This window comes from Diospyros lotus, chromosome 11 (genome assembly GCF_014633365.1).
Source record: "Diospyros lotus cultivar Yz01 chromosome 11, ASM1463336v1, whole genome shotgun sequence".
NCBI lineage: Eukaryota > Viridiplantae > Streptophyta > Magnoliopsida > Ericales > Ebenaceae > Diospyros > Diospyros lotus.
Window position 1 is genome coordinate 8,500,139 of NC_068348.1, and position 27,169 is coordinate 8,527,307.

Genomic DNA, 27,169 nt, shown 5'->3' on the forward strand with positions numbered 1-27,169 from the left:
ATTGTTTGTCTAGTTTATGAATTTTTCACAAGTAGATTATATATTTTAGGCAGTTAAATCTAGTTATTTTGAGCTGCAATCTTATTATCTCCTTAGGAAATATAGAGTGCGAAAAAGACAAGAATCAATCATTTAAAAGCAAACTCTTTACCCTTTTTTTATGTTCTATAATCCGTATGCAAGTTTTCGTTATTTTCCATAATTTATTCTCTCTCTTACCATGATTTGGTTTCACACATCAATTATGCAAATATGCGTGGTAACCATTTTATAATATGTGAATTGTTGTTGAAACTATATATGTGATTCCTAGAGATATTTATTTATAACCGTCACGAGGCTTTATATTGCCCCTACCTCTTTGGGAATGATGCCGAACCAATGTGGGCTAGGTTCATAAAGAACTAGGAAGACTCGATGTGATTGTGGCGGTCAACTAACTAACCTCCCTCTAATATTTAATATTATCAAATATGCGAGACCAACCAATATTGTGAGTAACAAAATGCATTACCCGTAATCCCGAAACTAAAGTGGTACAAATACTTACGTCGTATAGGGGTTCCTACCTTGATCCCGGAATCATATGGGATATCAATATGTCGGCTTGCAAATATTAGGGCTAATACCTTATGTCATAAATGAGTTGGGAATGTACCAAAATAGGTTCTGTCGACGTTCAGAAATGGTCGATCGAGATTCGTCGGCCCGTATTGATTTAGTAATCACGAATACGAGGGGAAGAGAATAATAACACTATCAACAAACAATGCACCAGTTTTTTACGTGGTTCACCCAAAATGATTCCTAGTTCACGATTGTTCTCTGGTCATTTTTTGCAGAGTAATAATATGTATATTTTTTTTTATCTTCCCCGTACAATAGCTTTTGATCCTTTATTTATAGTGTGGGATATTGACAATTTACACAAAGTTTAAAATAGTGGGGGTCATATCGTGAGGGACAATATGTCATTATCTCCATAAAACAGGGAGTAAAAGTTGTGCACCATGTGGGGACTAGCTTTCCACGGATAAGGACAGGTAGACATCAGATCCGATTATTCTGCTTTGTGGTCTTCTTTGCAAGCTGATCGGGTTGACCAGCGAGTTGGAGCCATCATCGGGAGCTCGCTCGCTATAGTAATCAAAGCTCACGCTTTAGCAATTATGCTACCTCGTAGAGATAGCTTCAGCCTTGGGCTCATTGGACTTGGAGAGGTTGGGCCTTATCATTGGGTCATTCTGCCCGCAAGGGCCCATACATAGCCCAAGGTGGTTCGAAAAATACCTGTAACAGGTTCAATGACGTGATTTTCATAACGTGGAACATGTGGGCGTTTGCCCTTAAACTACGCAAGTAAATATTCCTATAACTATTGTGTGAAGACCCTTGCATATACATGGTGGTGTGAGTGGCATATGATTATGCATGGCATTGTATTTAGGTTTATCAAGTGAGGGTTATGATGGGTAGTTGTTCCCTCGGCCTTTGAGCGAGGGCACTGCTATTGTTGTGCCGGTGACGTCCAAGTAGGATAGGCGTGTGCTGACATGTCATAGAGGGTGATGTATGGTTAATGAGTATTATGGATTATGATATTGCATATGATATTGTTGAGCATATTGAGCCTAAGGGTTATTTGTATTTTATCAAGCATGTGCTTGATATAAAAGGCAATGTGAACATGAATGTGCATGACGGTGCACGACACACAATATGAACTGGGCCTGATTGGTCATTACCATAATCATGAATATGTGTTGTTTAAGCTTGTGGAACCTGACATGGGTATGTGACGTAAAGTATAACGAATATATGCAATAACTTAAGACATGATGCGAGAATGAATGTGGGAATCCTTGTTATAGCTAGTCATGGTGATTCCTTCTTGTTATAATTTCCTATGGTGCCATTATTTCATATATGCTTGCTGAGCCTTATGGCTCATTTTATTTCTTAACATCATTCCAAATTAAGGAAGGGAAAGTTCGAGGTTAAGTTTAGTGGAATCAAATCCTTGTCGATATCGTCGTGTACGGGGCTCTCCCGACCTAAAAGATCTAGAGGATGTGTTGGAGATAGGGGTGATGGTTTCATGTTTTATTATGGTTATCGATATGTTTTATTATAGTGCCACCTCAAGATATGTATTAGCGATTATTTGCGTTTTCGTTGTTATGAAAGGAGATTGGAATCAGATTATTGTATAAGGAATAAAAGAATTTATTCGGCTTGGGAATTAAATTTTCAGTTGTTATAGCTACTCTCTCATCTCCCTTCCCATGGCTGTCAATGCAACTATCGTCTCGTAGTTGCCTCCGCCTCGCCGTCATTGCCTCACTGCCATTGCCTCACCTTACTACCATCGCCTCACCTCGCCGACCGTTGCTGCATCTTCCCTCCACCGAGGATACAGTGGCGATCAGCGAGGCAATGGTAGCAAGGTGACGAGGCAAAGGCAGCGGCAAGACGGAGGTTGTATCGACTATAACGCCCCGTTTTTCCCAAGCGTGCATTAACTCAAGATTTCGGGAATATTTTTTTTTTCAACAATCACATAGCCTAAATTAAACCTCGACAATCCTGATCTACCATCTCAGCATATTAACTTAAAAGAATAAGCTAAAACTAGTAATATCATCATATCAACGGAAACCTCGAATATACATAACTGAATTCACTTTATTCATAACGTAGAAATTGAATCATCGTTTGACATAACATCTTCAAAACAAAGACATAGAGACTCATCTCTCAATAACAACTACCCAACACCTTACACATAGATAAAACATACGCTAAAGATTACCAATGTAAATGATGACTATGTCTTGATAACCCCTTTTCCTTTAGCACCGCTGCTTTCACTTGGAACATTTGAATATTTCAGAGACAAAGTCCAAATTAGATGTTGAATCATTTAAGTGATAATTCAGAAACATTTCATGAATATATTTAAGATCATGAAACAAAACCGACATGTCCCAGTCCAAGAGAATTCCACATAGCACATAACCCTAACTGGGGAAAATGCAATCTCTCTAAAGGCAACACAACCTCATCAACACATTAGCATAACACAATGTTGCTTAAGAAGGACAACCTCAACGCATGAAGCCGGGTATGACCCCTATATCATGTTAGGCATTACACTGCCACACAAAAGCATTCTGAATCTCAACCCAACCCTAGCCACAAGATGATCAACACTATCCCCGGAATTAACGTCCACCTAGGCAATAATGTTATTTCTCAAAGGCACCTGGGGTGGTGTTCACTCTCAGCCCCTGCCACTTGAGCCAACAACTAGCGTGGTGTCCACTCTCAGCCTCGCCACTTAAGTACCGTAGGGTGAACTCTGTCTCAACCCTGTCCCAAGTGGGTCACATAGTATTAATCCTTGGCACGCATCCCAAGTGCTATCACTCAAGTGCCATGCACAAGTTGATAACCCACATCCCACATGGACACACACATAAACATGCCAACGCCACAACTGTAACACCCAGTGTTACCGGTGTTAAGAGAATAAAAAAGGAAGTGTGAAATTTCCAAAAATACCCTTGAGAATGTGATAGATACTTGAGAATATTGGTGCCCTATGAGAGGTGTAACACCCCGCTTTTCACAGGCGCGTTATAACTTGTGACAATTCTAGGACAATAATTTTTTTCCTTCAAACTTAAAGTTAAATCACATCATTTCTCGAATACGTCCCAGAATTCCCATACATTAATCTCGAAAGAGAATCACTATACACATCAAATGCGGAAGTAATGATCGAAACCTGATATCTTAACATTGATCATAAATCAAATCTTATACTTTATTAACCATAAAGATATACATCAACATTTCTCAAAACGTTCAGAATTCAAATAGCAGAACTTAAATACATGGGCTACATAACATACATTTCATTCTTCATGCACTCTGCTAAGTGTCATTTCATGCCTCATTTATCCTCGAATAAATTAGAGGATAATGCTATATCATGTGTACATGCAATGTCTTTCCTCGTAGGTGTCAACTGCACCCCTCATGCTACCTACCATTTTTGCGGCTACATCTTTCGAAGCCGGGGTGTATGGGTGCACCCTTGGTAAAGCAGCAGTGCCAGTTCGTACTCCTTACTGCCACAATGCGAGTGATCAACGATATCAACGTGTATTTATGCATTTCATAGTCATGTCATGTATGCAGTCTACGTGATGGGTACATATCAGAGTATGTCAATATAATAAAAACATTTTCGATGAACATAATTCACTTACAAACCAAGCATTTTCTATAAAACAAACTTTAATTGGGAGTACCACTTACCTTCTCAAGCTTATCAAGTTACCTCGATATTCGCGCATGTCTCGAAATGCATGCATCGCCTCGATTTGCGTGTCAACCTCAAAATTTGCACAAGTCACTTCAACTTAAGTCTCAAAACATTCTAACCACCATAATTATTTAAATAAACATTAAAACCTATTTTTCCATAATTTTTGTCATTTTTTTTAATTTTCTTTCTATTTCTTCCTAATTTTCCTCAATAAATCCAAACTAAATATTTCTAATATATTTTCTCAAATATTTCACTACGGAAATTCATAAAATAATATTCTTGAATTTATGGAATTTCTAGAAAATTTTACTTACCTAGACTTAGCCTCTCTGGCTTCCTCGGTATGCGTGCCCTATCCTTGAAAAGCGTGCCCGAACCACTTTCTTGCCCAAAATCTTCGGAATAACCATAAAACTCTATTTCCTATTTTCCAGAATTTTTTTCCACATTTCCTCTATTTTTTTCTTCCATTTTCTTTTTCTTTCTTTTTCTTTTCTTTTCTTATCTTTTTCTTTTTCTTTTCCTTTTTTTTCTTTTTCTTTCTTCTCCCTCTCTTCTTCTTCCTCCTCCCGCTTCCTCCGGCGCGACCTGCAACCAACTCACGGCCGCCTCTGTTTGGCCCTCCTCCAGCCGCCTCAGCCTTGCCGAACCTCTCAGCTACTGCCCGCACGCCCTCCTCTACCGCGACCAACCTCCCTACGACACACCCACTTGCTAGAACACGCGGCCATGGCTGCCATGGCCGCTGCTCAACTGCTTCTTGAACCTCTGCAGCCTCTACTGACCGCTGCGCCATCATCAGAAGGCCGCTCGAGCTACCCGCGGCCGCCGTTGGCCGCTGCTGATTACGGCCCTACTACAGCTAGTTGCGGCCATGGCTGCCATGGCCGCACCAACTTCTCCCGACCGCCTCATGGCCTCCTCCGAGCTCGAAGGTCGCCACTGCATCTTGTTGGAAGCTCCTCCGCGAGCTTCCCGATCACCTCGGCCATGCTTGCCCGCGCTCGCTCTCTACACTTCGGCCATCGCTTACCCTGCTTCTCAATTTTCCTCTCTATTTATAGGCGCTCGATAGGCTCCCTCACCTCACTGAGGCCATACTTCATTGAGTGTAGCACACTCAATTTACCGCCACACGTTTGCAAAGCATGGAGGTTGGGAGATGCAGGATATGGAGATTTGCCGAGGCACGGTCGTTGCTTGTCTGAGCACGCATAGATATATATATATATATATATAATTATACATTATACTAATTTATTACACATTTAACTAAAGAAAATTACACATAAACCTCAATTTTCTTCTTAATTTCATTGGAATAATTCTCTAATTGCAATAATATCCTCAAACACTGAATTAATTGACATTATGATACCGAAACAAAAAAATTAATAACTTGAAGCTTAGTTAAAAAGGACAATTTTGCTCTAGTGTCCTCCCAGGACATCAATTGATCCCGAAACTATTGAAGGGTTGATCCTTATGCAAAACCGGAGCCCCCTAGGGTTCCGTTGATTTTTCGGGAGTCCCCTACGACAATTCGATTTTACAGCCTAAATGGCAACTGCATTTTAGCTGTACCGAAAACTGTTCCAGATCCGATTTCTTTTGATATCACAAATCCTATCTCGGAACGGTCATCGAAACCATATTATTTTTTCTTCAGATAATTTCACTCTGAGGCACTCCCTGCAGTTGGTTCAGTACTTATAATTGCTATCAAATCAATTTTTTGTTACTCTAAACTCATCGAAATTATGTGACAACTTTATATGAACATGGGGTATTACAAGAGGGGCATTTTTATAATTTGGATAGTGAAGTCCAATAAAAGGGTATTTTGGTAAATTAGAAATAATTCCTATGTGGAGTTAGGGATGTAAGTGAATTAAATCCCAATTTGGTATGTATGTGGAGATATATGGGATTAATAATTCACAAAGGGTATTTTGGTAATTTGGAATGAAATTCCATAAAGGAATTAAATTGTGGAAAATAGGGAAAAAGGAGAATATTCAAGTATATGAGAAATAATTGAATTTCTCTAAATTTGGTAGATAAATGTGGTAATGCCACATGGATGGATGAGATGAGAACTTGGGAGCTAAGTATGGGTTTAAAAGCCCAAAGGAAAAAAAAGAAAAGAAAAGTTGCAACAGGTGGCAACAGGGACGCGCGCGCAGGCAGGGCCGCACGCGGGCACACACTGGCGGGAGGGCACGCGGAATGGGCAGGCATCGTGCACAGCGCACAGCCAGCCCGCATGGCCAGCACACCGCGGGGCCCCACGTAGGCCCCAAGCGCACGAGCAGGCCCCGCCGGCCAAATTTTTTCAAAAAATTGGAATTTTGAGGGATTTGGGGGCATTTCTTAATTGATTTTGGACCCCGGAGGAATTTTCAAAATAAATGGATTTTTTGGACATTTTTGTAGATAAATGCCGAATTTTGAAAAGTAATATTTTGAAAAAGTAATATAACGCCCCTGCTGCTGTTGTGTAAAAGTAATATTTTTTTTATTTATTATTATTATTTATTTATTCTATAAATGCTATTTTGGGAATTTCTGAAAAAAGAAAGCCTGTTTAAATAAATAAATAAATGAGTATTTAAGCCTCTAAATTAATTATTAAATTAATATAAACTTTAAGGCAATTGTGGAAAAAATCCTATATTTTGAAAAATAAATAAGGGAGTATTTTTCTTAAATTTTGAAAAATGGATGAGGATGCTTGATGTTTGTATTTCAAAAATTTATTTCCTAAGGGTTGGAAATTTGAGGTAATTTGAAATAATTAAAAGAAAAATCAATGGAGAATTGATAAGGAAAATTTTATTAAATTTTTCTAAAGAAGTATTAATCCAAATATTTTCTAAAGGAGTTGGAAGTGAGATAAATGGGTTAATAGTTGGGGCAAAGAAAAATTATTTGCTTATAATTAAGGCCTTATGCCATAATTTATATGAAGCAAGTGAGTTAGCTTATTTTGTCGAATCCTGGGAAGTCATCATTTGCTCTCCCTTAAGAGCTTGAGAAGGGGTGACACTTGTGAGGTTTCGGGTTTTATTTTAGCAGGATCGTTTCGATATTTCTCGGATCCTTGTGTGGAACGAAGGGAGGGCAAAACCTAGTTCCCACCTAGGTCGTTTCTCATTGAAACGTAGTCGTCTCTTTATCTTTGCCCTAGTGTGTGAATAATAAGCTGGCTATTCGTGAGTAACACCCATAGGTGGGAGCGAGGCGTTACAGTTTGGTATCAAAGCGTGGTTAGAGTATCAAGTGGAGGATGCCTGGAGAAATGTGGTTGAAGGTTGATCGGAAAGCCTTGGAAGTAGGACCATAAATGACTGAGGACCCTAAGAGTTGGGTCAAGGCATTGAGGTTTGTGGTGATGGAAATGGAGTGCTCGAATATTCCTGCTATAGAAAAGGAAAAATATCATAGTTTGAGATGATATTCTGTAAGAGATATACGGGACGAGCAAAGAAGAGTCAAATGCCCAAGTGTGGGTATTGGTATCGAGAACTGGAATGTGGAAATTTGGGGGTTCATGAGGCATTTTAAGGATATGAGTTCCTTGCAATTGAAGTGTTGAGGCTTGTGTAGGGACACGAAGCCGAATCATGACAAGAGTCATGAAAGGGCCTGGAGGGCTCGAGGTATATCTAATCCCGGAAAGGGTTAGCGGAGTATCCCTATTGTGGGGATATGGTCAAGCATGTATGAGGGAATTGAGTGGTTCCCGTAGAGGTGGTGTGCTAAGAGTTGTGTGATTGAATTAGGGTGAGCTAAGGTTGAAATTAGCTCGAAGCCCAAAGAAAGAAGTCGTCAACAGGTTGTGTGACGAGCTCCGGGAAGGGAGTAAGCTAAAGTTGCTCATAGATAGACTCTAGGTGGAGCGAGCATGTGAGGTATATGCCAGTCATGGCCAGGGTAGGCATGACATTGGTAGCTTGTGGAAAGACACCGAGAGGAGTCGGGTGTGAGTTATGCATGAGGGATGCATGTGGTTCCATGTGATTGTATCACAATAGCGATCCCGGAAGGGATGTGCCTAGGGTATGAGTGGACCCTAGTTAGTTTCATGATGAAACGGGATATATCCTAAGAAAAGATAGGTGTGGGGAAAATGGACCCTAGCGGGTGTTTGTATGAGATGGAAATCTCAAGTAAGTCGAGCTGGAATCCAAGGGAATCCAGATTTGGGATAAAGGAGTTGGGCATGCGTAGATATGCGCGTGGGAGCCATGGGATTGGAAGTCCTGGTTGGGAAAGGCTAAGTGACCGTTCATGTGGTTAACGGATGAGGGGCCAATCTAAACTCTCATTGACACTTGGGGTCAGACGGGACGCCTAAGGTCGGGAGATGAGAGGTGAATAGACCCTCATTATGATGCCTGGGTTCGAGATGACGCCTAAGGCCACAAGACCCTTAATGGGACACGCGGAGGTCACCCAATGAAGGGTATGAGCGATGTGTGGGCTGAGGGTAGTGAATTGTGGCAACAGGACATCCGTGGACTATGCGCACACAAGAAATGCCAACTTTGGATGCCAAGTGGGCAGAGGCATGGTAAGCAATGTGGAGGCCCCAACATTTTAGTCCAAGTCATGAAAGCCTGAGCGAGGCGTGTGGGAAGGCCAGGCCGGGCCTAGTGACAGAATACGTTCATGAGTGTACAAAGAGAGACGAGAGGTCTCAATTTACCTAGAGGATAATGGTAGGTGTTCTATGGTTATAGGTGCCGGAGTTGAAGTAGTCTTAGCATGTCAGTTGTGGATTGAGTGATCGTAGATAATCAAGCTCTAGGATGAGCTAAGTGGCAAAACGAATCATAATGGATTTGGATCCATTGTCATGGAAAGTTGGAGCTTTCAAATGTTGAGTGAGAGCCGTAAGGTATGATCTTGTGGGGTAAGATCATGAGTCCTCAAGATGTGAAATGGTTTGAAATTCTCTTAGGTGGTAAGAGAGGTTGAGTTTCAAGGAGCAAAGCTCATGGTATGAGCTTGAGGTTATCAAGACAAGGATAACCAAGTAAGATGGCTTAGGTAAGATGGTGGTGGAACCATCGTAGCTCGGGGAGGCTTTGAGTAGCTTTGATGCTATGGGTGTAAGGCTCGATGTGACGGATCTGATGTTATGGACCGTGTGGCAGAGGATTAATGAGTTGGCTCGCGTTGAGGGCAAGTGGCCCATGGGCTTGAGCAATTTAGTGAACTGCAGGTGATGGTCAGATGCCAAAGAGCTGGAGCAGCACCTTAGGAAATTTGGTCAGGTGAGACCGAGAATCTCTTGTAAGGGATAGGACATTTAGAGTAGTCTTAAGGAAGAATCGCGGAACACGATAATAATCAGATAGATTTGTTGCCAAGTAGGACGCCTGGTAAGGATAGTGGCTGCGAGCGTGGTTGGGTAGCCGTGCTGGGTTCGATATCAGAGGTTAGACTGGAAGACTGAAAGTCACACTACAGGGTGCGAAGCAGATCAGAGTTGGACCCGAGCCATGATGTTGGAAACTATTGTTGGGCCAGTGTAAGGGAGCAACACGATAATGATGATTGGGTGTTGACTCTCCGAAGCACAGGGCAACACGATGGGGAGCCAGTGTTGGGCCAGTGTATAGGAGTGACACATGATTGGGTGTTGACTCTCTGAAGCACAGGATAACACGATGGGGAACCAGTGTTGGGCCAGTGTATGGGAGTGACACGATGATGGTGACTAGGTGTTGGCTCGCCTAAAGTACAGGGCAACATAGTGATTATGCAGATGGTTAGGGACTGAAGATCTATAAGATGCACGATAGGGGTGGCGAAAGCTGTGGTCGATTCCGCAACTCAGCTACGAGTAATAAGCGGTGTTGAAGCAGTTTAGCAAATGTTGAGGCGTTATAGCGTCTCGAGATGTTTGAGAAAGAAACCTGAGGAAAAGAAACGGGTCTAGCGTGGGAATAACGCTATGGTTGACACTTATCAGTGACGGGTCTAATGCTAGGGACCACTGGATACATACGGTTAGTCCATAGGAGGGACTGCAGCCCTCTATGTGGAGTAACCCATCTGTAGTGGAGATGATTAGATGCCGAAAACCTGGAGTATGTTGTAGGTTATGCCTGGGCCAGACCTAAACTTCCGTGAGGGTTGAAGTATCATGGTAGTGCCTTGTTGTCATGGTAACAAAAGGTCGGTGATATCTTGTGGTGTGATATCAAGATGCGTAGCGATGCTCCTTGTTAAAGGATGCTAACGCAGTTGTGGTTAAATTTGACCGAAATGGTTATGGTAAATTGGGATGATGGACCCAGTGTGACCTTGCGATAATGCGGAAAGATGGATTGATTGGTGGAGTCGATAAGTGGCTCCCAAAATGTTATGTAAGTGTCGTGGAAGGCGAGACTTACGAGTTGGAAGCCAATCATGAGACGGGAATATTGAAGCATGTGAAGGCTTCAAGTAAGGGGATCTCTAATCCTGTGATGTGAGTGGTGGTAGGCTGAACGAGTGGCTAAGGCATGGTTCGGAATCTGGGAAGGCTCGCAATTGCACAGTCTAATGTTAGTTCTGAATGTGTCGATGCAAAAATGAGGAAGTATTCTCATGTGGTATTGGAGGGGTTTCCAGTTGATGACACATGATCAGTTGTCAGGTGGTAGCACCTGATGGCAATGATGGGAGCGTGAGGCTCGAGGACTGTGATGAAAGGCCTTGTTGATTTCCATATATGCCTTTAATATAAAGGTTCAGCGGGTCCTGATGGCTAGACCCAATGGATTTTGAGAAAGAGATCCAAGTTTATAAAAGATGGTTAGACGGGGCAAAAAATGTGCCACCTAAAGGAGTGTGCTCCGAAGTAAGGGCTATAGATGGTAGTGTTGAAATGTGGCCTGGGAAGAACCTGTGATGTTCTCCCAAGAAAAGTTGAACAGGGGGGCAACAACACTAGATGAACCTCCTAAGGCACTACAACTCTAATAGGATGGATCACTCGGGAGAAGCTAGTGTGATGGCAAGTGCCTGAGTAGAAAGGTGAGTCCTACGGCATTGAGTGGAAGTGTGAAATTCCACATGAATGGCAGGGGTGATTTCCAATGAATAGAGTTTATATTGAAGCAGTAGTCGATGACTGCAAGAGTAGTGCCTGGAGGAAGGTGGTGTTGGTTGAGTCGGGCGATCCGGCTAGAGCTAATCGAGTCGGTTAGATGGAAGATGAAGGCGAATTTAAGATGTTGCCAATAGGTAAAGAGAGCTCGAATGAAGAGCTTATGGGACGAAATTGGTTTCCAAGAATGGTGTTGAGGTGATGAAATCACCTGATAGCTGTGATGGATACAGCTAAGGGGATGCCCTGGTTAATGGGCAATTGATGGAAAATTAACCTCGTGCCTAAAGGTTAAAGGCTGTGAAAGGAAATCGGCTAGTGGAGCTGTTGTGGCTTTAGAGCCAATGTGACCGCTCACCAAATAATGTGAGCTGATGCAAAGGGTATAAAGAGAATCCGGGAGAAGCCGAAGTTTTTCAGGGGATTAGTAAGCCATTCGAGAAATGGAAAAGTGATAGGGAAAAGCCAATCCAAGATTAAGGCTGTATAGGTCAAGTTGACCTATGAGAGTGGAGATGCAACGACCGTGGAAGGAAATTCGTTGCTGTCATGGTGTTGTGCTTGCCGAGAAGAACAAGGAGAACCATTACGCATGGTTTAAATCAGGTGTCTAATGCGGATTGAGAATGAACCCAATTTAGGATGGCTGAAAGTTTCGTGTCTCAAGAGGAAGAGGCTCTATTGAGAAATGGTGAGATTTGAAAAGTCCCAATGAAATTGAAGCTGGGCGAGTAAATTTGGCTAGAAGACCGCTACAAGAGTGGGGGTGTAACCATGTTAGCTTGTTGTGGTGCGGACCAAAGGCACGAGTCATCTTACAGGTGCGATGCAATAAGTGATTGTGTAGATGGTAATAAGCCAATCACTTGTGCCACGCACCGTGGGTGATGACAAGGGCCGATTAATGGTTCCGCGACCTTAAACGCAATGGTAGGATCCTTGACTCGTGGTAGGGTTTAATAGCCAAGGTAAGGCCTAGCATGGGGCATGTTTGTGAAAGCTGAAATGAGGTGAAGAATTGAAGAGGGGTTGCTCAGTGAAGAGTTCCCTGGTATGGGTATGAGACCCTACTAGCGTGCAATATCAGCCAGAAAGGAAGGCCAAGGTATTCTGTGTGCTTATGTGAAGAGCTCCTGGTTGGGAGAAAGTCTTGGCCCGAGCACGGTTAAGCTCGAGGTGAGATTGTAATGGTGAGTGCATCGCCAAGCTTGAGGTGGACTCGAGTAATGCACGTATAGTTGAAACGTGTAATAACCTGGCATAGTGTTAGGTATGTCGATTATGCATAATCGTATCGATAAATAAGGGTTGGCTGGTCAAGTAAAAAGACCATGTATGAAATGGTCGAAGTTAGCTAGGTGGGCCAAATGGTTATTTCCCATGTAGTGCTACCATGGTTAGTTGATCGGTAATGAAAGGTTGCCATGAGGATTAACACAAACTATGCATGCTTGTAATAAATAGCGGTATGCCATGGTGAAATGAGTGTCAGAGTGTCTTTTGGGCACTAAAGTGACATTGCGGTGGATGATCAGTGCTAAGATGTTACTGGTTGGACCAGTATAAAATCGTGACTATGTGTGATTGGCAGTGGGAAACGTTCCGTGTGTGATTGGCATAAAATCGTGGTAGACTAATCAGTGATGCAATGTTAGAGAGAGTTTGTTCGATCGATGGTAAAATGGGAAGTGGGCTGCAAAGCGATGCTTCGAAGCAGAGAAATCCATCTGGTGATGGACATTGTTGCAGTAAGCATAACCAGCGACCAGTGGTGCAGTTTGGCTAGAGGCCAAAGTGGTATTCGGTTGGTGAATGTCCTCAAGAGTCGGAGGATCAAAAGCCTAAAGTGAAACCTTGAGGTAGGTGTAACCCGAGGTAAATGTGAGAAATGGATAGGCTATGAGATTTTCAAGCACGAGAATCTGCCATGTAGCCCGAGAATGTGATTATCTTGGGCAGGAGATTATGGTAAGGTGAATTTCGAGAACGAAATTCTTTTAAGGGGGGTGGAATGTAACATCCGGTGTTACCGGTGTTAAGAGAATAAGAAAGGAAGTGTGAAATTTTCAAAAATACCCTTGAGAAGGTGATGGATCCTTGAGAATATTGATGCCTTATGAGAGAGGCATTTTGGTAATTTAGATAGTGAAGTCCAATAAAAGGGTATTTTGGTAAATTAGAAATAATTCCTATGTGGAGTTAGGGATATAAGTGAATTAAATCCCAATTTGGTATGTATGTGGAGATATATGGGATTAATAATTCACAAAGGGTATTTTGGTAATTTGGAATGAAATTCCATAAAGGAATTAAATTGTGGAAAATAGGGAAAAAGGAGAATATTCAAGTATATGAGAAATAATTGAATTTCCCTAAATTTGGTAGATAAATGTGGTAATGCCACATGGATGGATGAGATGGGAACTTGGGAGCCAAATATGGGTTTAAAAGCCCAAAGGAAAAAAAAAAAAAAAAAAGTTGCAGCAGGTGGCAGCAGGGCCGCGCGCAGGCGGGCGTGCGGCATACGCGGCCAGCGCGTGCGACTCATGGCCAACCCGCGAGGCCCTGGGCGCGCCAGTAGGCCCCGCCGGCTAAATTTTTTAGCCAAATTTTTTTCAAAAATTTGGAATTTGGGGGGATTTTAGGGCATTTCTTAATTGATTTTGGGATCCAAATGAATTTTCAAAATAAAGGAATTTTTTGGGCATTTTTGGAGATAAATGTCGAATTTTGAAAAATGAAAATTTTTGAGTTTTTCCTCCAAAATTGGTAATCAATCAATGTATGGATTGAAATGGTGGATTTTTGGAGGCCGGTGAAATTCTTGGATGGAAAAAGAATTAAATTTAAATAAGAAAATGGCGGTTGGACATCTTCATGAGTTTTCTTTTCAACCGAATGCGGTGTGGTTAAAACTTAATTCTGCTAGTGAATCCTGGGGTTGAGGGAAGGGAAGGACGAGCCTAGTTCCCACTTAGGGAGTTTCGTCTTGAAACATGGTCCATCGTTCACCAAATGCCGGGTAGGTGGACAATTCGGGTAATTGTTCACGAGTAACACCCGTAAGTGGGAGCGGGGCGTCACAACAACACAAAACATCCATCATATAAACTCAACATTTCAAAACATGAATTTATAATGCACGAAATTCAATGCACATGCATAAAACAATTTGAGACAATCCTCCCACATGAAAACAACTTTCCACAAGTTAAACTATTCACATTCAACAAAACCTTTTTCTTGAAATCATAACACGATTAGGTAGAACAAATACCAAGTTTTTAGGGTAAAAACGCTCACAAATCAAATCACTTATATAAACAAGCCAAGTTTTTTAGTAATAAACTACTCACAAATAAATAAGTTTTTAGTAGGAACACTCACAATAAACCAAGTTTTTAAATAAAAACACTCACCTCGAACTTATCTCAGACACCTCGATTCTCGTGCTGACCTCAATTTTCTTGTCAAAGCTCAAGTAATTGCACTAATGTTCAATCTCAAGCCTCAACGATCCCTAGACATCATATTCATTCAAAAGAATATCAATATCTATTTTTTCTAAATTTCTTATAATTTTCTTCTATTTCTTCCTATTTTTTGTCAATAAATCCAAACTAAATATTTCTCAAATATTTTTTTTAAATATTTCTCTATAACAATTCATAAAATAATTTTCCTGATTTTTTGAAAATTTTTAAAAAATTTCACTCACCTTAATTTAATCTCTTAGATTTTCTCAGTATGCATGCTCTGACCTCAAAACGTGTGCCCGATCAATTTTTCTGCCTCCAAACATACTCCTCTAACCCCAAATTAATTCCTAGAATATTCTACAATTTCTCAAAAAATTTCTACAATTTTTCTACTTATTTTTTCTATTTTTTTTCATTTTTTTCTTTATTCTCTCTCATCCTCCTCTTCTCTTCCCTATCTTCTGTCTCTTGTACCCAAGTCTATGTATACAACCTCAATTTTGGGCTCCAAGTATTATATGTACTATATTATATTTATTACATGCTTGTCTTTTTCACTTCAAGGCAACTTGGGCAAGACCCACATTTTTTAAATCCAATTTAAACTTTGCTTCCAATGTGCACACCCACGGATTGCTTCATTGCTCCCATATATATATTATATTATAATTTTTTTAAAAATTCTTGCCCACCACGCACACACTCAACACACATATATATATATATGATATATATATAATTTATATAATATATTATACATAATATATATGTATAATTTATTAAAATCATAAAAATTATATATAAATCCCTCAATTAATTCTAAATCTCACTTTGAGCATTTCACAATTATAATTACACCATTAGACCTAAATTTCATTCAGATTCAAATACCGAAAATTCATAATTAATAATTCCAAGATTGTTCGATAAGGACGATTTTACCTCTGTGTCCTCATAAGACATTTGTTTCATCTTGAAATCACTTCAAAGTTGTTTCTTACACAAAATTGAGGCACCCTCAAGGTTCCGTTGACTTTCTCGATATCCCCTACAACGATTCGATTTTTCAGCATAAAACACAACTGTACTGGAAACAGTCTCGATTCCGATTTCGATTTCTTTTAATACCATAAATCGTATCTCAGAACGTTCATCAATACTATATTATTTTCCTTAGACATCAAGGTTTCAGGGCACTCTCTGCGATCGATTCGGTGACTTATTTTTACTATCAAGCCAATTTTTCAGTATTTTAATCTCATTTAAATTGCATGGTAACCTTGTACTGAAATGGGGTATTACATCGACGACCATGGAAAGGGAGATGAGAGAGCAGCAGGCAGTGGCACATTTTGCAAATTTGCAAAATGGACGAAGACATTTTGATCTTTTTGACGCTCTTCGATAAACTCCTCTATCAATCTCTCAAGCAAAGTAACACAGACGTTTGAAATAATGGTATCATATTTCAAAATAGATTGACAAAACTCATGAACGATGATTCTACATTTTTATTTTTACTTTGAAATAGGGTTTACTTTCAAATATGACCCAATTTTAGTTGAAAATTGGTTTCTCAATTTTTGAATAGGGTTTTGAGAATGAACTTTGATGAAATGACTTTTTAGACATTGAAACGGATGAAATACACGAGAATAAGTGATTGAAATCTCGTGTTTCTAAATGAAAATTGAAAATAGACACCCACAAGCTACTTAAGAAATAACGTTGAAGTACTTCGTCTTAATTAAGTTACAAGGAAAATCATGAGATTTCTTCGTGAAATGAATCCAGTATGGTGGATTGAATACGAAAAACTAGATGAGTATTATTTAAAAAAAAGTTTATATTTTGGGCAAATTGAATGTTCAGTACTTGATTATTTTACGTTCAAATTTAATGTTTAATTTTTTTTAATTGCATCATGTCTTTAACCACGGGTTATCTCTAGTAATTAGATAAGGCAAAATAGGACTTACCTACAAGAAGGGTGTTGGCTTTTTGAAGAGCCCGTTGCATTCTGCGAATACGTATGCAACTGAGTTTAACTTAGTTTCTGCGACTTCTCTTCTGTATTTACCCTTTAGCAGACTAAAATTGAGCTTTGCAATTTTTCAAGCCTTCTGCCCCTACTTAGTCAAGTGAGTTGTACGTGCGACTCGGTCATCTAATTTGCTTTAGCTTTAAACACTTGGCCAAGTTACAAAAATTTAGGCCTATTTCTCTTTACTTTTTAATTTTCAGTTTTGAGTTTTAAATTCATTTTTAGTTTTCTATTTTAGTAGTCTATTTTTAGAAAATTAAAAATGTGTTCTTTTTATTATTTTAAAAAATTATTTCTCAAAACAGAAAATTAGAAAACACATTCTCTTTGAAATTTTGAAAATAATTTTTTAATGATATTTTATTCAATAAATTTGATTATTCAGTAAATTAAAATATTTAATGTTAATATATTATTAAAAAATATATTTATTTTAAAGTTAATGAATTTTATAATATTTTTTCTCATTACAATAATAAAATATGAATAAATAAATAAATGTGTTTTGAGTTTAGAGTTTGTTTTGGATGAAAACACTCAAAACAACTTTTTGTTGTTTTGAGTTTTCTTTATAAATTTTTTTTTTGTTTTCAAAAATATATTTTTAAAAATAACAAAGAGAACGCGTTTTCATTATTTTAGAAAATTCAAAAGTAAAAATGACTTGAAAACAACAAAGAGAACGCAACTTTAATTGATTGTCTCTTCACTCTTGTTTTGGAAGAGAGATTATTTCATTGAAGTTTGGAAACAAGAGCTAGATTATTGGGTTGAAGAAAATCTCATTCCTTGTATATATTTGAAATTTGAAGAATATAAAATTCTTCTTGGAGGGTAAGGGTCAAGTTATTAGGTTTATGGATCTCCCAAATCTCTACATTGATTTGATATTGTCTATTTTGGGCCTAGGTATTCATGGATTTACTTTTAAATTTCATCCAAAATGTCTCGTACCAATAGAGATATTATCCACATGTGTCCTTTATCCTTCCCATGTCTAGCCAATGTAAGACTTTAGTTTACATACCCAACAATCCTCCCCTCTAACAAAGGACCATATTATTGTGGTATTTTTTTGAGCCTTCCCTCCAACAATCATCCATTTGTCTGCTCCATCGACATCAATTACTCATCTTCACGGTGGGCTAATAACATGCTTGTGAAATTCTCGAGTACCCCCTTATCTCAAGAGCTCGCCCCAAGTAAAGCCTAACCACAAATCCAATCGTGAGCTTAATCAGGGCCCACCACCTTTGTTCGGCATTCCAAGAATTTCCTCCACATTCTTCTTTCTAAGTTTAGGGCCTATTATCTAATACCACTGTTAGGATTAATATAATATTGTTCACTTTAAACCTAATTGTTTATGAATTTATTTTTAAATATTATCAAAAATATTTCATATTAATAGAGATATTGTCCACACTTATATATTTCTAATCTTTCCCATAACTAGCCAACAGCACACAATTGTCACAACACAATTGTGAGACTTAAATTTGCACACCCAACACAAGTGTCATTTCAAATGATGTATTACTTTTGAACTGATGAAATGATGCCTTCTTGAAAAAGTTTAAAATGGAAGATACTTTATTTTGAACTCAATAATTCTCATCACCTTACTACTTGACATATTATTCTAATCATTAGTTTCTGTAATCATTTTATTATCATCCAAAATTCTGAATTATACAATTTCAAATCGTAAGTCAAGTGATTAAGTTACGATAAGTTGAAATTTGCATCAATAGATAGTAAATTTGATTTTTGACCATGGGTAATGTGGCAAACTCTCCACCTGTGATTTATCTCTTTTGTCGAAATCGAAGACATGAATAACGAAAAATCGCATAAAAATAATAATCCCAAAATGCTGAATTGTACCCTCTAGACTAGCTAGCTACCATACAATTCTCACCTCACAAACAACTCCTAATCTGGGTTTCACCCGAGGAAGTTGAAATGGTGTCATTATATTTAGGGAAATTCTATTGGTAGCCCGTGTTTTTACTCTTCACAGCCCACAACGCATCAAATTTCACACCAATTTTAAAATCTCTATTTTACCCCTCCCACATCCCACAGTCACTTTCTTCTCCGACCGCCAGCCTCCGCCTCGTCTCTCTCTTTCTCTACCCCACACACACAAACACATACATATATAATTTTATATACACAGGTTGATGGGTACACAAACACACACACATATATATATACACACACACATGCTGTTGGGTCGGCCATGGCGGCCGACCCCCCCTCCCCCCCCCACACACGCACTCTCTCTCTCACACACAGACACACACACAAACACATACATATATATATATATACACACACATACATGCGGCCACCATGGCTGACCCAACTGCTGGGTCGGCCATGGCGACTGACCCCCCTTCCCCCCCCCCCCCACACACACACTCTCTCTCTCTCTCCCCCCCCCCCCCACACACATGAAAACCATGGCCTCGGCTGCCATAGTCGCGGCCATGGCAACAGTCGGGGAACCCAGCGTTCCCCGACTAGTCCGAGCAGGGGAATAATGGGTTCCCCGACTGGCCCGAGCCGGGGAACGATGGGTTCCCCGGCGGAAACTTGTGTTTCCCAGTCGGGGGCCTTTTTTTATTTTTTATTTTTATTAAATTTTTTATTATAATAAAATTAAATTAAAAAATAATACAAATAAATAAATTTTAAATATCTGTATTTTAAGTAATTATAATTTAACTAATTTTAAATTTTAAATTATTGTAATTAAGTGTTGAATTTTTAATACTTAAAAAAAATTAAAATTAGGTCATTTATCTTATTGAATTACTTAGATACACATATATAAAAATTTTATCATCATTTAAAATAATTTTTTTTAAAATATATGTATCTTTACCTAATTCAATAAGATAAATTAATTAATTTTAATTTTTTTAATAAAAAATTTAACCTCTCTAAAATTCATCTTAGGTGTTGAATTTTTTATACTAAAAATTAAAATTAATTAATCTATCTTATTGAATTAGGTAAAGATACATATATTTAAAAAAAATTATTTTAAATGAAAGTAGGATTTTTAGATATATGTATCTTTAAGTAATTTAATATGATAAATTAACTAATTTTAAATTTTTTTAAGTATTAAAAATTCAATAGGATGATTTAAAATTTAAAATTACCTAAATTATAATTACTTAAAATGTAGATATTTAAAATTTATTTATTTGTATTATTTTTAAATTTTATTTTATTATGATAAAAAATTTAATAAAAATAAAAAAAGGCAACCCATCATTCCCCTTCTCGGACCAGTCGGGGAACGCAGGGTTCCCCGACTGTTGCCATGGCCGCGGCCATGGTTTTCGTGTGTGTGGGGGGGGGGGGAGAGAGAGAGAGAGAGAAAGTGTGTGTGTGTGTGTAGGGGGGGAAGGGGGGTCGGCTGCCATGGCCGACCCAGCAACTAGGTCGGTCATGGTGGCCGCATGTGTGTGTGTATATATATATATATATATATATGTGTGTGTGTGTGTGTGTCTGTGTGTGAGAGAGAGAGAGAGAAAAAGAGTGCGTGGGGGGGGGGGAGGGGGTCGGCTGCCATGGCCGACCCAGCAGCATGTGTGTGCGTGTATATATATGTATGTGTGTGTGTTTGTGTACCCAGCAACATGTGTGTGTATAAAATTATATATGTATATGTTTGTGTGTATGGGGTAGAGAAAGAGAGAGGCGAGCAACATGTGTGTATATAAAATTATATATGTATGTGTTTGTGTGTGGGGGGTAGAGAAAGAGAGAGACGAGGCGGAGACTGGCGGTCGGAGAAGAAAGTGACTGTGGGATGTGGGAGGGGTAAAATAGAGATTTTAAAATTAGTGTGAAATTTGATGCACTGCGAGTTGTGAAGAGTAAAAACATGAGCTGCCAATAAAATTTTCCTTATATTTACTCCAACGATCTTGTAATAATCACTATTTGCAACTTGAGGTGCTTCACTGATCATTGAGACATTTAGTTTTTAGGGCATTTTAAGAATTAAATGCACTTAAACACCAAAACATGAACTGTCGCCTAGCTAGTCACCACTAGAATGAATTCATTGCTTCAGAAATTCCATCACAAAGAAGAAATAAGAATAGAGATGCCGTACAGGCTATGTTGCTTGTATCGTCAATATATCAGAGTACCTACTTCAAAGACAAGAGACCCCACGAAAGAGAGAGAGTCAAAAACCAACCCCACACTATCCTTGGATCTACAACATTGTCACTCACACGCCAAATTCACCACCAGATATATATATATATATATATATGTTCTCTTCCATTGGCAGCTCGGCCGACCACCAACATCTAATGTCAAGCATGAAATTGCGAGTTCAATTCTTCTCGTTCCTCTTGGTGTTCAACCTTCATTCTAAGAGGTTTATCTTTGCTTGGTGGATAGATAGCCCTCCATTAGCTCTGCTTTGTCTTCAAACTCCATGGAATAATCAACCAAAGACTAGAACACCCAACAGCTAAAAGTTAAAAAAAAAAAAAAAAAAAAAGTAACGAGAAAATATTATTTTTATCTATTATTTTATCCTTTCTGTAAAAGACCATTAGGACAACTCAACAATCAATCAGAAGGATAATTTACATGGTTTAACCAGCAGCTTCAATTGATTTAGTCACATCTTGCCTTTTAAAGTCAATTCTTGCTGAACACATACGTCTAGTGCGGAATCAAGTCTAATGGGAACAACATCTAGGAAGCATATCTATGGAGACTCACAACTATACATCAATCTTTGCTAGATATTGTGCTCCAAACTTGAGAAAAGTTGTGGGCTCAGCAGCTTATGAGAGCATACAAGCAAGCAAGTGCAAGTGGGCGTTGCCTGTTTCTTCCCCCCAACTTCGCATGCACAGAACAGAGGTAAAAGTATGCAAAAAACAATGATAAAATAGAAGCTTTTTATACGAATCATATATTAGAAGAGAACATTCGATTCGACCAACTTTGCTTAACATGTCAATGAAAATGCAGCCCCTGCTGGCTGCTATCTTCGCACGAGCTTTTGCTGCAATTGCTGGTGGTGGTGCTGTTGTTGCTGCAGCCGTGAGGAGACGGCGCATCAGACGATGCTTTCGCGTTGCTCACAATGCCGAGACACAAGGCCTCGCCCAATGGTCCACCCGGCGGCGAACTCATCCAGGAAACAGGATTAGGCCACTGCGATCTGAAGCTAGAGCCATCTTCCCTTTCAGGGCCCATCAACGGGAGGGCATTCGTGGTTTCTTCATCCATCCCAATAGCACCTGACATGGAAAGAGAGAGAGACGATAATGGCAGCTTCCTGCCGGAAGAAACAGAGCACTTATTTCCGATTTCATCCATCTCCTCTCCGGATCTCTCTCCCAATGACCAGGCGTCGATGAATCGCCTTGTCCTCTGCGATTCGTCACCATTTGTAGCTCCTTGTAGCATTTCTGGACCAATCAATGGGCAGAATTGGTCATTGGCCTGTTGATTGTTAAATCCCTGGCTGTCAACCATATCATTAATGTACGAGTTTGTGCTCAAAGGTTCTTGTTCTTCATATTGTGGTTGGAAAACGAAAACATCCTTGCTCTGGTCGTTGTTGTACATCTTCAGTCTCGATGAGGATAGCATTAGTTGCTGCCATTGCTGGTCTAGTATCGAACCGGGGATAGGATCCCCTTTGATCACCCACTCCGAGCACCTTCAATCATAAATTTTTTTTTTATCCGGTAAGCAAATTACACCACTTGGGAACTAGCAGGAAACAACTAAAGACTAGACTCGATTTTAAGGCCTCGGGCTCACCAGCACCGCATCCTACTACTAGATTACAACTTGGGTACTAATCAACCCATAGATTGACAATAAATAACCTAAAGAGTAAACGAAATCAGATATTGGGTCCTAAGATTCAGTGTGAAAAAGTTTAAAAACTCGATAATTAACCCACCTGGACTGACCACAGGTTGCACCGGAAGCCATGGTTGGGAGGTGAAAGGCTGGATTTTGGAAGGCCTGGGCGGCGGAATTGGCGGGGAGACGAAGTGGATGCGTGGTCAAATTGGTACTGACGATTTTAGAGGAGGCGGCGGCGGCGGCGGTGGCGGTGGGGTGGTGTTGCGATGATTCCACATGCTTTCTTGAACGAGATCTGCTTTTGTGGGCGTGTCGCTCGCAGTACTTCTGATGTGGGGCCACGTCTCTCGAGCACCGCCACTTCTTCCCGTCCGTCCGTTTACACCTCCACGGCTCTGGATCCGAGTTTCTTGAAAACCTTAAATCCACAACACCAGACACTGCAAAAACATTCAACCAACAGCCCCAAAATGAAAAAAAATAAAGAAAGAAAAAGAAACAACGAGAAGATCTCAAGAGTTAACAAGTGAAAAGGCAAATTAAGATTTGAGATTACTGTTGGATTGAGATGAAGGAGATGGAGATGGGGATTTGGAAATGGGAACAAGAAGCTCAGGCGGCACAGGCATGGCGGACATCATGTACTTGTAGATCAAGGTCTGCCTCTCGAGCTCTTGCCACTGAGAGGCTGTGAAAGCAGCTCCTCTTGCACTGGCTCCAACTTGCATGCCTCCATCTCCTGCAACAGACCCAGAACCGTAAATAAGATTATTATACCACTTGGGACTCGGTTGAAAGAGCAACCGAAACTCACGAAACCTGAACTCGAACAAAATTTTACCAGAGGATTTTAAGGAAGAATCAGAGGGAAATGGGAGGAAACCGGTACTCCTTGGCACAGCTACAGAACCGGTAGAAACAGATCCCCCACCGACAACATCGTAAATCTTGCTCAAACGACCCACCTGGTTGCTCAGGCTGCAAAAACTGGTCCTGCCGCCGCCGACGCCGTCGCCGCCACCAAAACTCATACTAGTAGTCTCAGAGCAAGGATGAAGATAAGGAGGAGGAGGAGGGGGGGGGAGACGATGGGGCATCACCATCATGCTTTTAGTAGGGAATGATTCGGTGCGTTGCGTCCTCAAACCCAACCCAACCTCACACTGCAAAGATGCTGCTTTCTCCGTACCATCGTCTACCACCCTCTTCTTATTTCCAGTGATCCCCATCTTCACAACATGAACAACAACAACAACCACCACAACAACAACCCCGAAGCCCGAATCACCAAAAACATAAAATAATAATAATGAAACCCAAACAAAACCCAAAAATACAGCAACCCCAAAAGTTGAAGCGAGAAAAGCAACCCTGTTTCAATGGGTTTTTCTTTTTCTTCTCTCTCTCTCTAAAAGTGTTTATACAAATACATCCATACACAAGCGTCCCTATCTCTATCACCTCTCTCTCTGTCTCTCTCTCTCTCTCGTTTTTCAATTTGGGGATTTTATTTAGGGTGCCGCCATTTTCAGCAAAAATGGGGTTGCGGTTTTGCTTCCTATGCTTCCAACATTCGCACCCCTTCTGGAATACAGACAAAGGCCCGTATTACTTGTTCCCCTACGCCTTTCTCTCTCTCTCTCTTTATCTCCACGCCAAATGCTTAACAGTGGGAAATATCTAGAAATCAATGGTTCAGGATTGCCAGTTGACGGCCGATGATGCAAATGACAATAAAGAACTGGTTTAATGTGATTGCGAGAAGATAGAGTTGGGAGTACGGCAACCCAACAGGCAACAGCCTTGGGCATCTTATATTTGGCAATCGGGGCCTATTGTTCATTGGCTGTGACTAAATCAGGGCTCACAGGCAGTGCATCATACCATAACCCATGACCCTCTTTTCCAAGTCCCGCAAATTTTTTGGGTTAAATTTATATTTGTATTGCTTCAATTTTACGTTTTATAATAAAAAATAAATTAAACATAATTGTCTTATTATCTTAACTGTCGCTTTAAAAGAAGTAGAAGTAAAGTGCTAATAAATGTATTTTATTTTTAAATAATATATTTATTATATTTTAATTTTAATATTTAAACAATTTATTTTAGTTAATAATAAATGCATTGTGTTTTAAATTATTTAATCAATCAATAAAATTATTTAGTTGTTGAAAATAAATATTATTTGCCAAAAACTAAGGTATATTTACTGATGCTTAATAGCATCATTCATAAATTAATGTTGTCTTTAATTTTTTACCATTATAATTATTAAATTTTAATTGTTTTAAAACGTAATCTCTCTATTAATTTTTAGTTAAATATTATTAACAAAAATTTTCACGACATATATTAATATAAACTCATGAATTAAATAAATTATGGAGTTTAGGATAATTTTATAATTTAATTAATGTCACATCAAAACTTCTATTAATAGGATTTATATTAAATTTAAAAAAATATTTAATTTTTAACAAAAATTGAGTTAATATAATTTATTATAAAATTAAAAATAATTTCACTATTTTTTGATTTATTTTATTTTACCCACAGCCTCCATATTACTTTGATTTTAAGCCCTCGTCAATTAGGCTGATGCGTTGTCCGACGTAGGCATGCAAGGAGTGGGAGTATGGGTTCCACCCCATGAGATCTACGCGCCATCTCAATTTGTCCATGTCAAATAAATTTTATATTGCCTGGATAATAGAAAATTTTTGCCCCACCAATATATGAATAAAATAAACTAGATTGTTATTTCCTAAAATTTGTATTTTATAACAAATTTGTTATTATATTTTATTTTTTGTCACCACAATCACTTTAACTTTAATTTTTTTTTAAATTTAACTACTCTTTTGAAATTTTATTAAATTTTGGTTTTGAAAACGGATGTAACATACTTTAATATAAAATTCATAAAGTATAAAGATATATTTCACCTTTAATTAAAACTAAAATAATGAAAAGTTCAAAGCGTAAATTGCTCTTAGACCAATGAATAAGTAACGTTAGAAGTTTTGAGATAATGGTATTTTATTATAATTTAGTTTTACATTTAAATTATTTAATTAATTAAAATTATAAAATAATAACATTATTATCTAAACGACAGTAATAGACCCATTGTTCGCTACTATTGCACCCATCGTTGTAGCCTTCATCCGCTACAGTCTTCATCGACGTTCACTGTTGTAGTCTCCATTCGACACATTATTGAAGCTCCCGCCATCAACAATTCCGATTTGTAGCGGTCGTCGTTCGCTTCTGTCGACATAAGCAAACGACTGGAGTAATGGTGGTGAATAGTCTATTATTGTTTGTGAAATTAGAAGATATATGAGAGATAGGCGGAGATCAGGAGAAGATGGTGAATTGGGGAAAGGAGAGGTTGGACATGTCCTAAATTTTGATTAATAGTTAATGTCACTATCAATTCACATGTGTTTTTTTGTTTACTACCGTTAACTCTAACTAATGGTTAGTTAATGAGTAACGAATGAAAAATGATTTTAAAAGATGAGTGAATAATGAATAACATTTTAAAATTTAATTATTAAGTGATAACAAAATGTAAAAGTTAGTAATTATTAATATAATTAATCCAGATATTTGACGTTTAATTAAAACTAAAATAATGAAAAGTTGAAAGCCAAAATTGCTCTTAATTAAACCAACGAGTAAGTAACGTAAAAGGCACGAAGTTTTGAGATAATGGTATTTTATTATAATTTAGTTTTACATTTAAATTATTTAATTAATTAACATTAATAAAATAATGACACTATTATCTAAACGGCTAACGACAAATACACATTATCTAAAGGGTGCGTATATCTATCCTTTAGCTTATGAGTTGACGACGGTTGCCGCTAAGAAACGGCTGCCGTTAGTGTATGTATGTCACGGCGTTTGCTGTTTTTGGGTATTGAGAGTCCTAATAAGAGGCCCACTGGGCTTCCGGTTGGACCAAGGGAAAGGCTATCAGCAAGTCCATGGAGCATTAGGGGTAATTAATTAATTAATTATATTATGACACCTACGTTATTCTTTAAACTATTTTAAAATTTTTAATAAATAAATATATATAAAATATTTGATAATTAAAATTAATAAGAGAAATTAAAATAATTATATTATTTTATTTCTATTAGAACATGGAGATTACGGGATCTATTGAGACTCTTTTGATTGCTACCCAATATTACATAATTTTATAGGTCAAACATAAGCTTCATGTTTCATGGGATTTAATTTGGACACTTAAATCATTTATTATGATTAAATAAAATTTCTTATTGTGGCAATTTAAAAGTGTG

The 27,169-nt window shown here is 38.7% G+C and overlaps 1 protein-coding gene across 1 annotated transcript; it reads right to left on the minus strand.

The window, feature by feature from the left end:
* Window positions 1-21,902: 21,902 nt before the first annotated feature.
* Window positions 21,903-24,614, minus strand: LOC127812444 (growth-regulating factor 8-like). Its single transcript, XM_052352823.1, has 4 exons — window positions 23,686-24,614; window positions 23,401-23,583; window positions 22,939-23,284; window positions 21,903-22,689 (listed from the first exon to the last, which is right to left on the minus strand). Exons 1-4 carry the CDS (start codon window positions 24,071-24,073, stop codon window positions 21,978-21,980), a joined length of 1,629 nt encoding a protein of 542 aa, XP_052208783.1. The 5' UTR covers window positions 24,074-24,614; the 3' UTR covers window positions 21,903-21,977.
* Window positions 24,615-27,169: the final 2,555 nt, after the last annotated feature.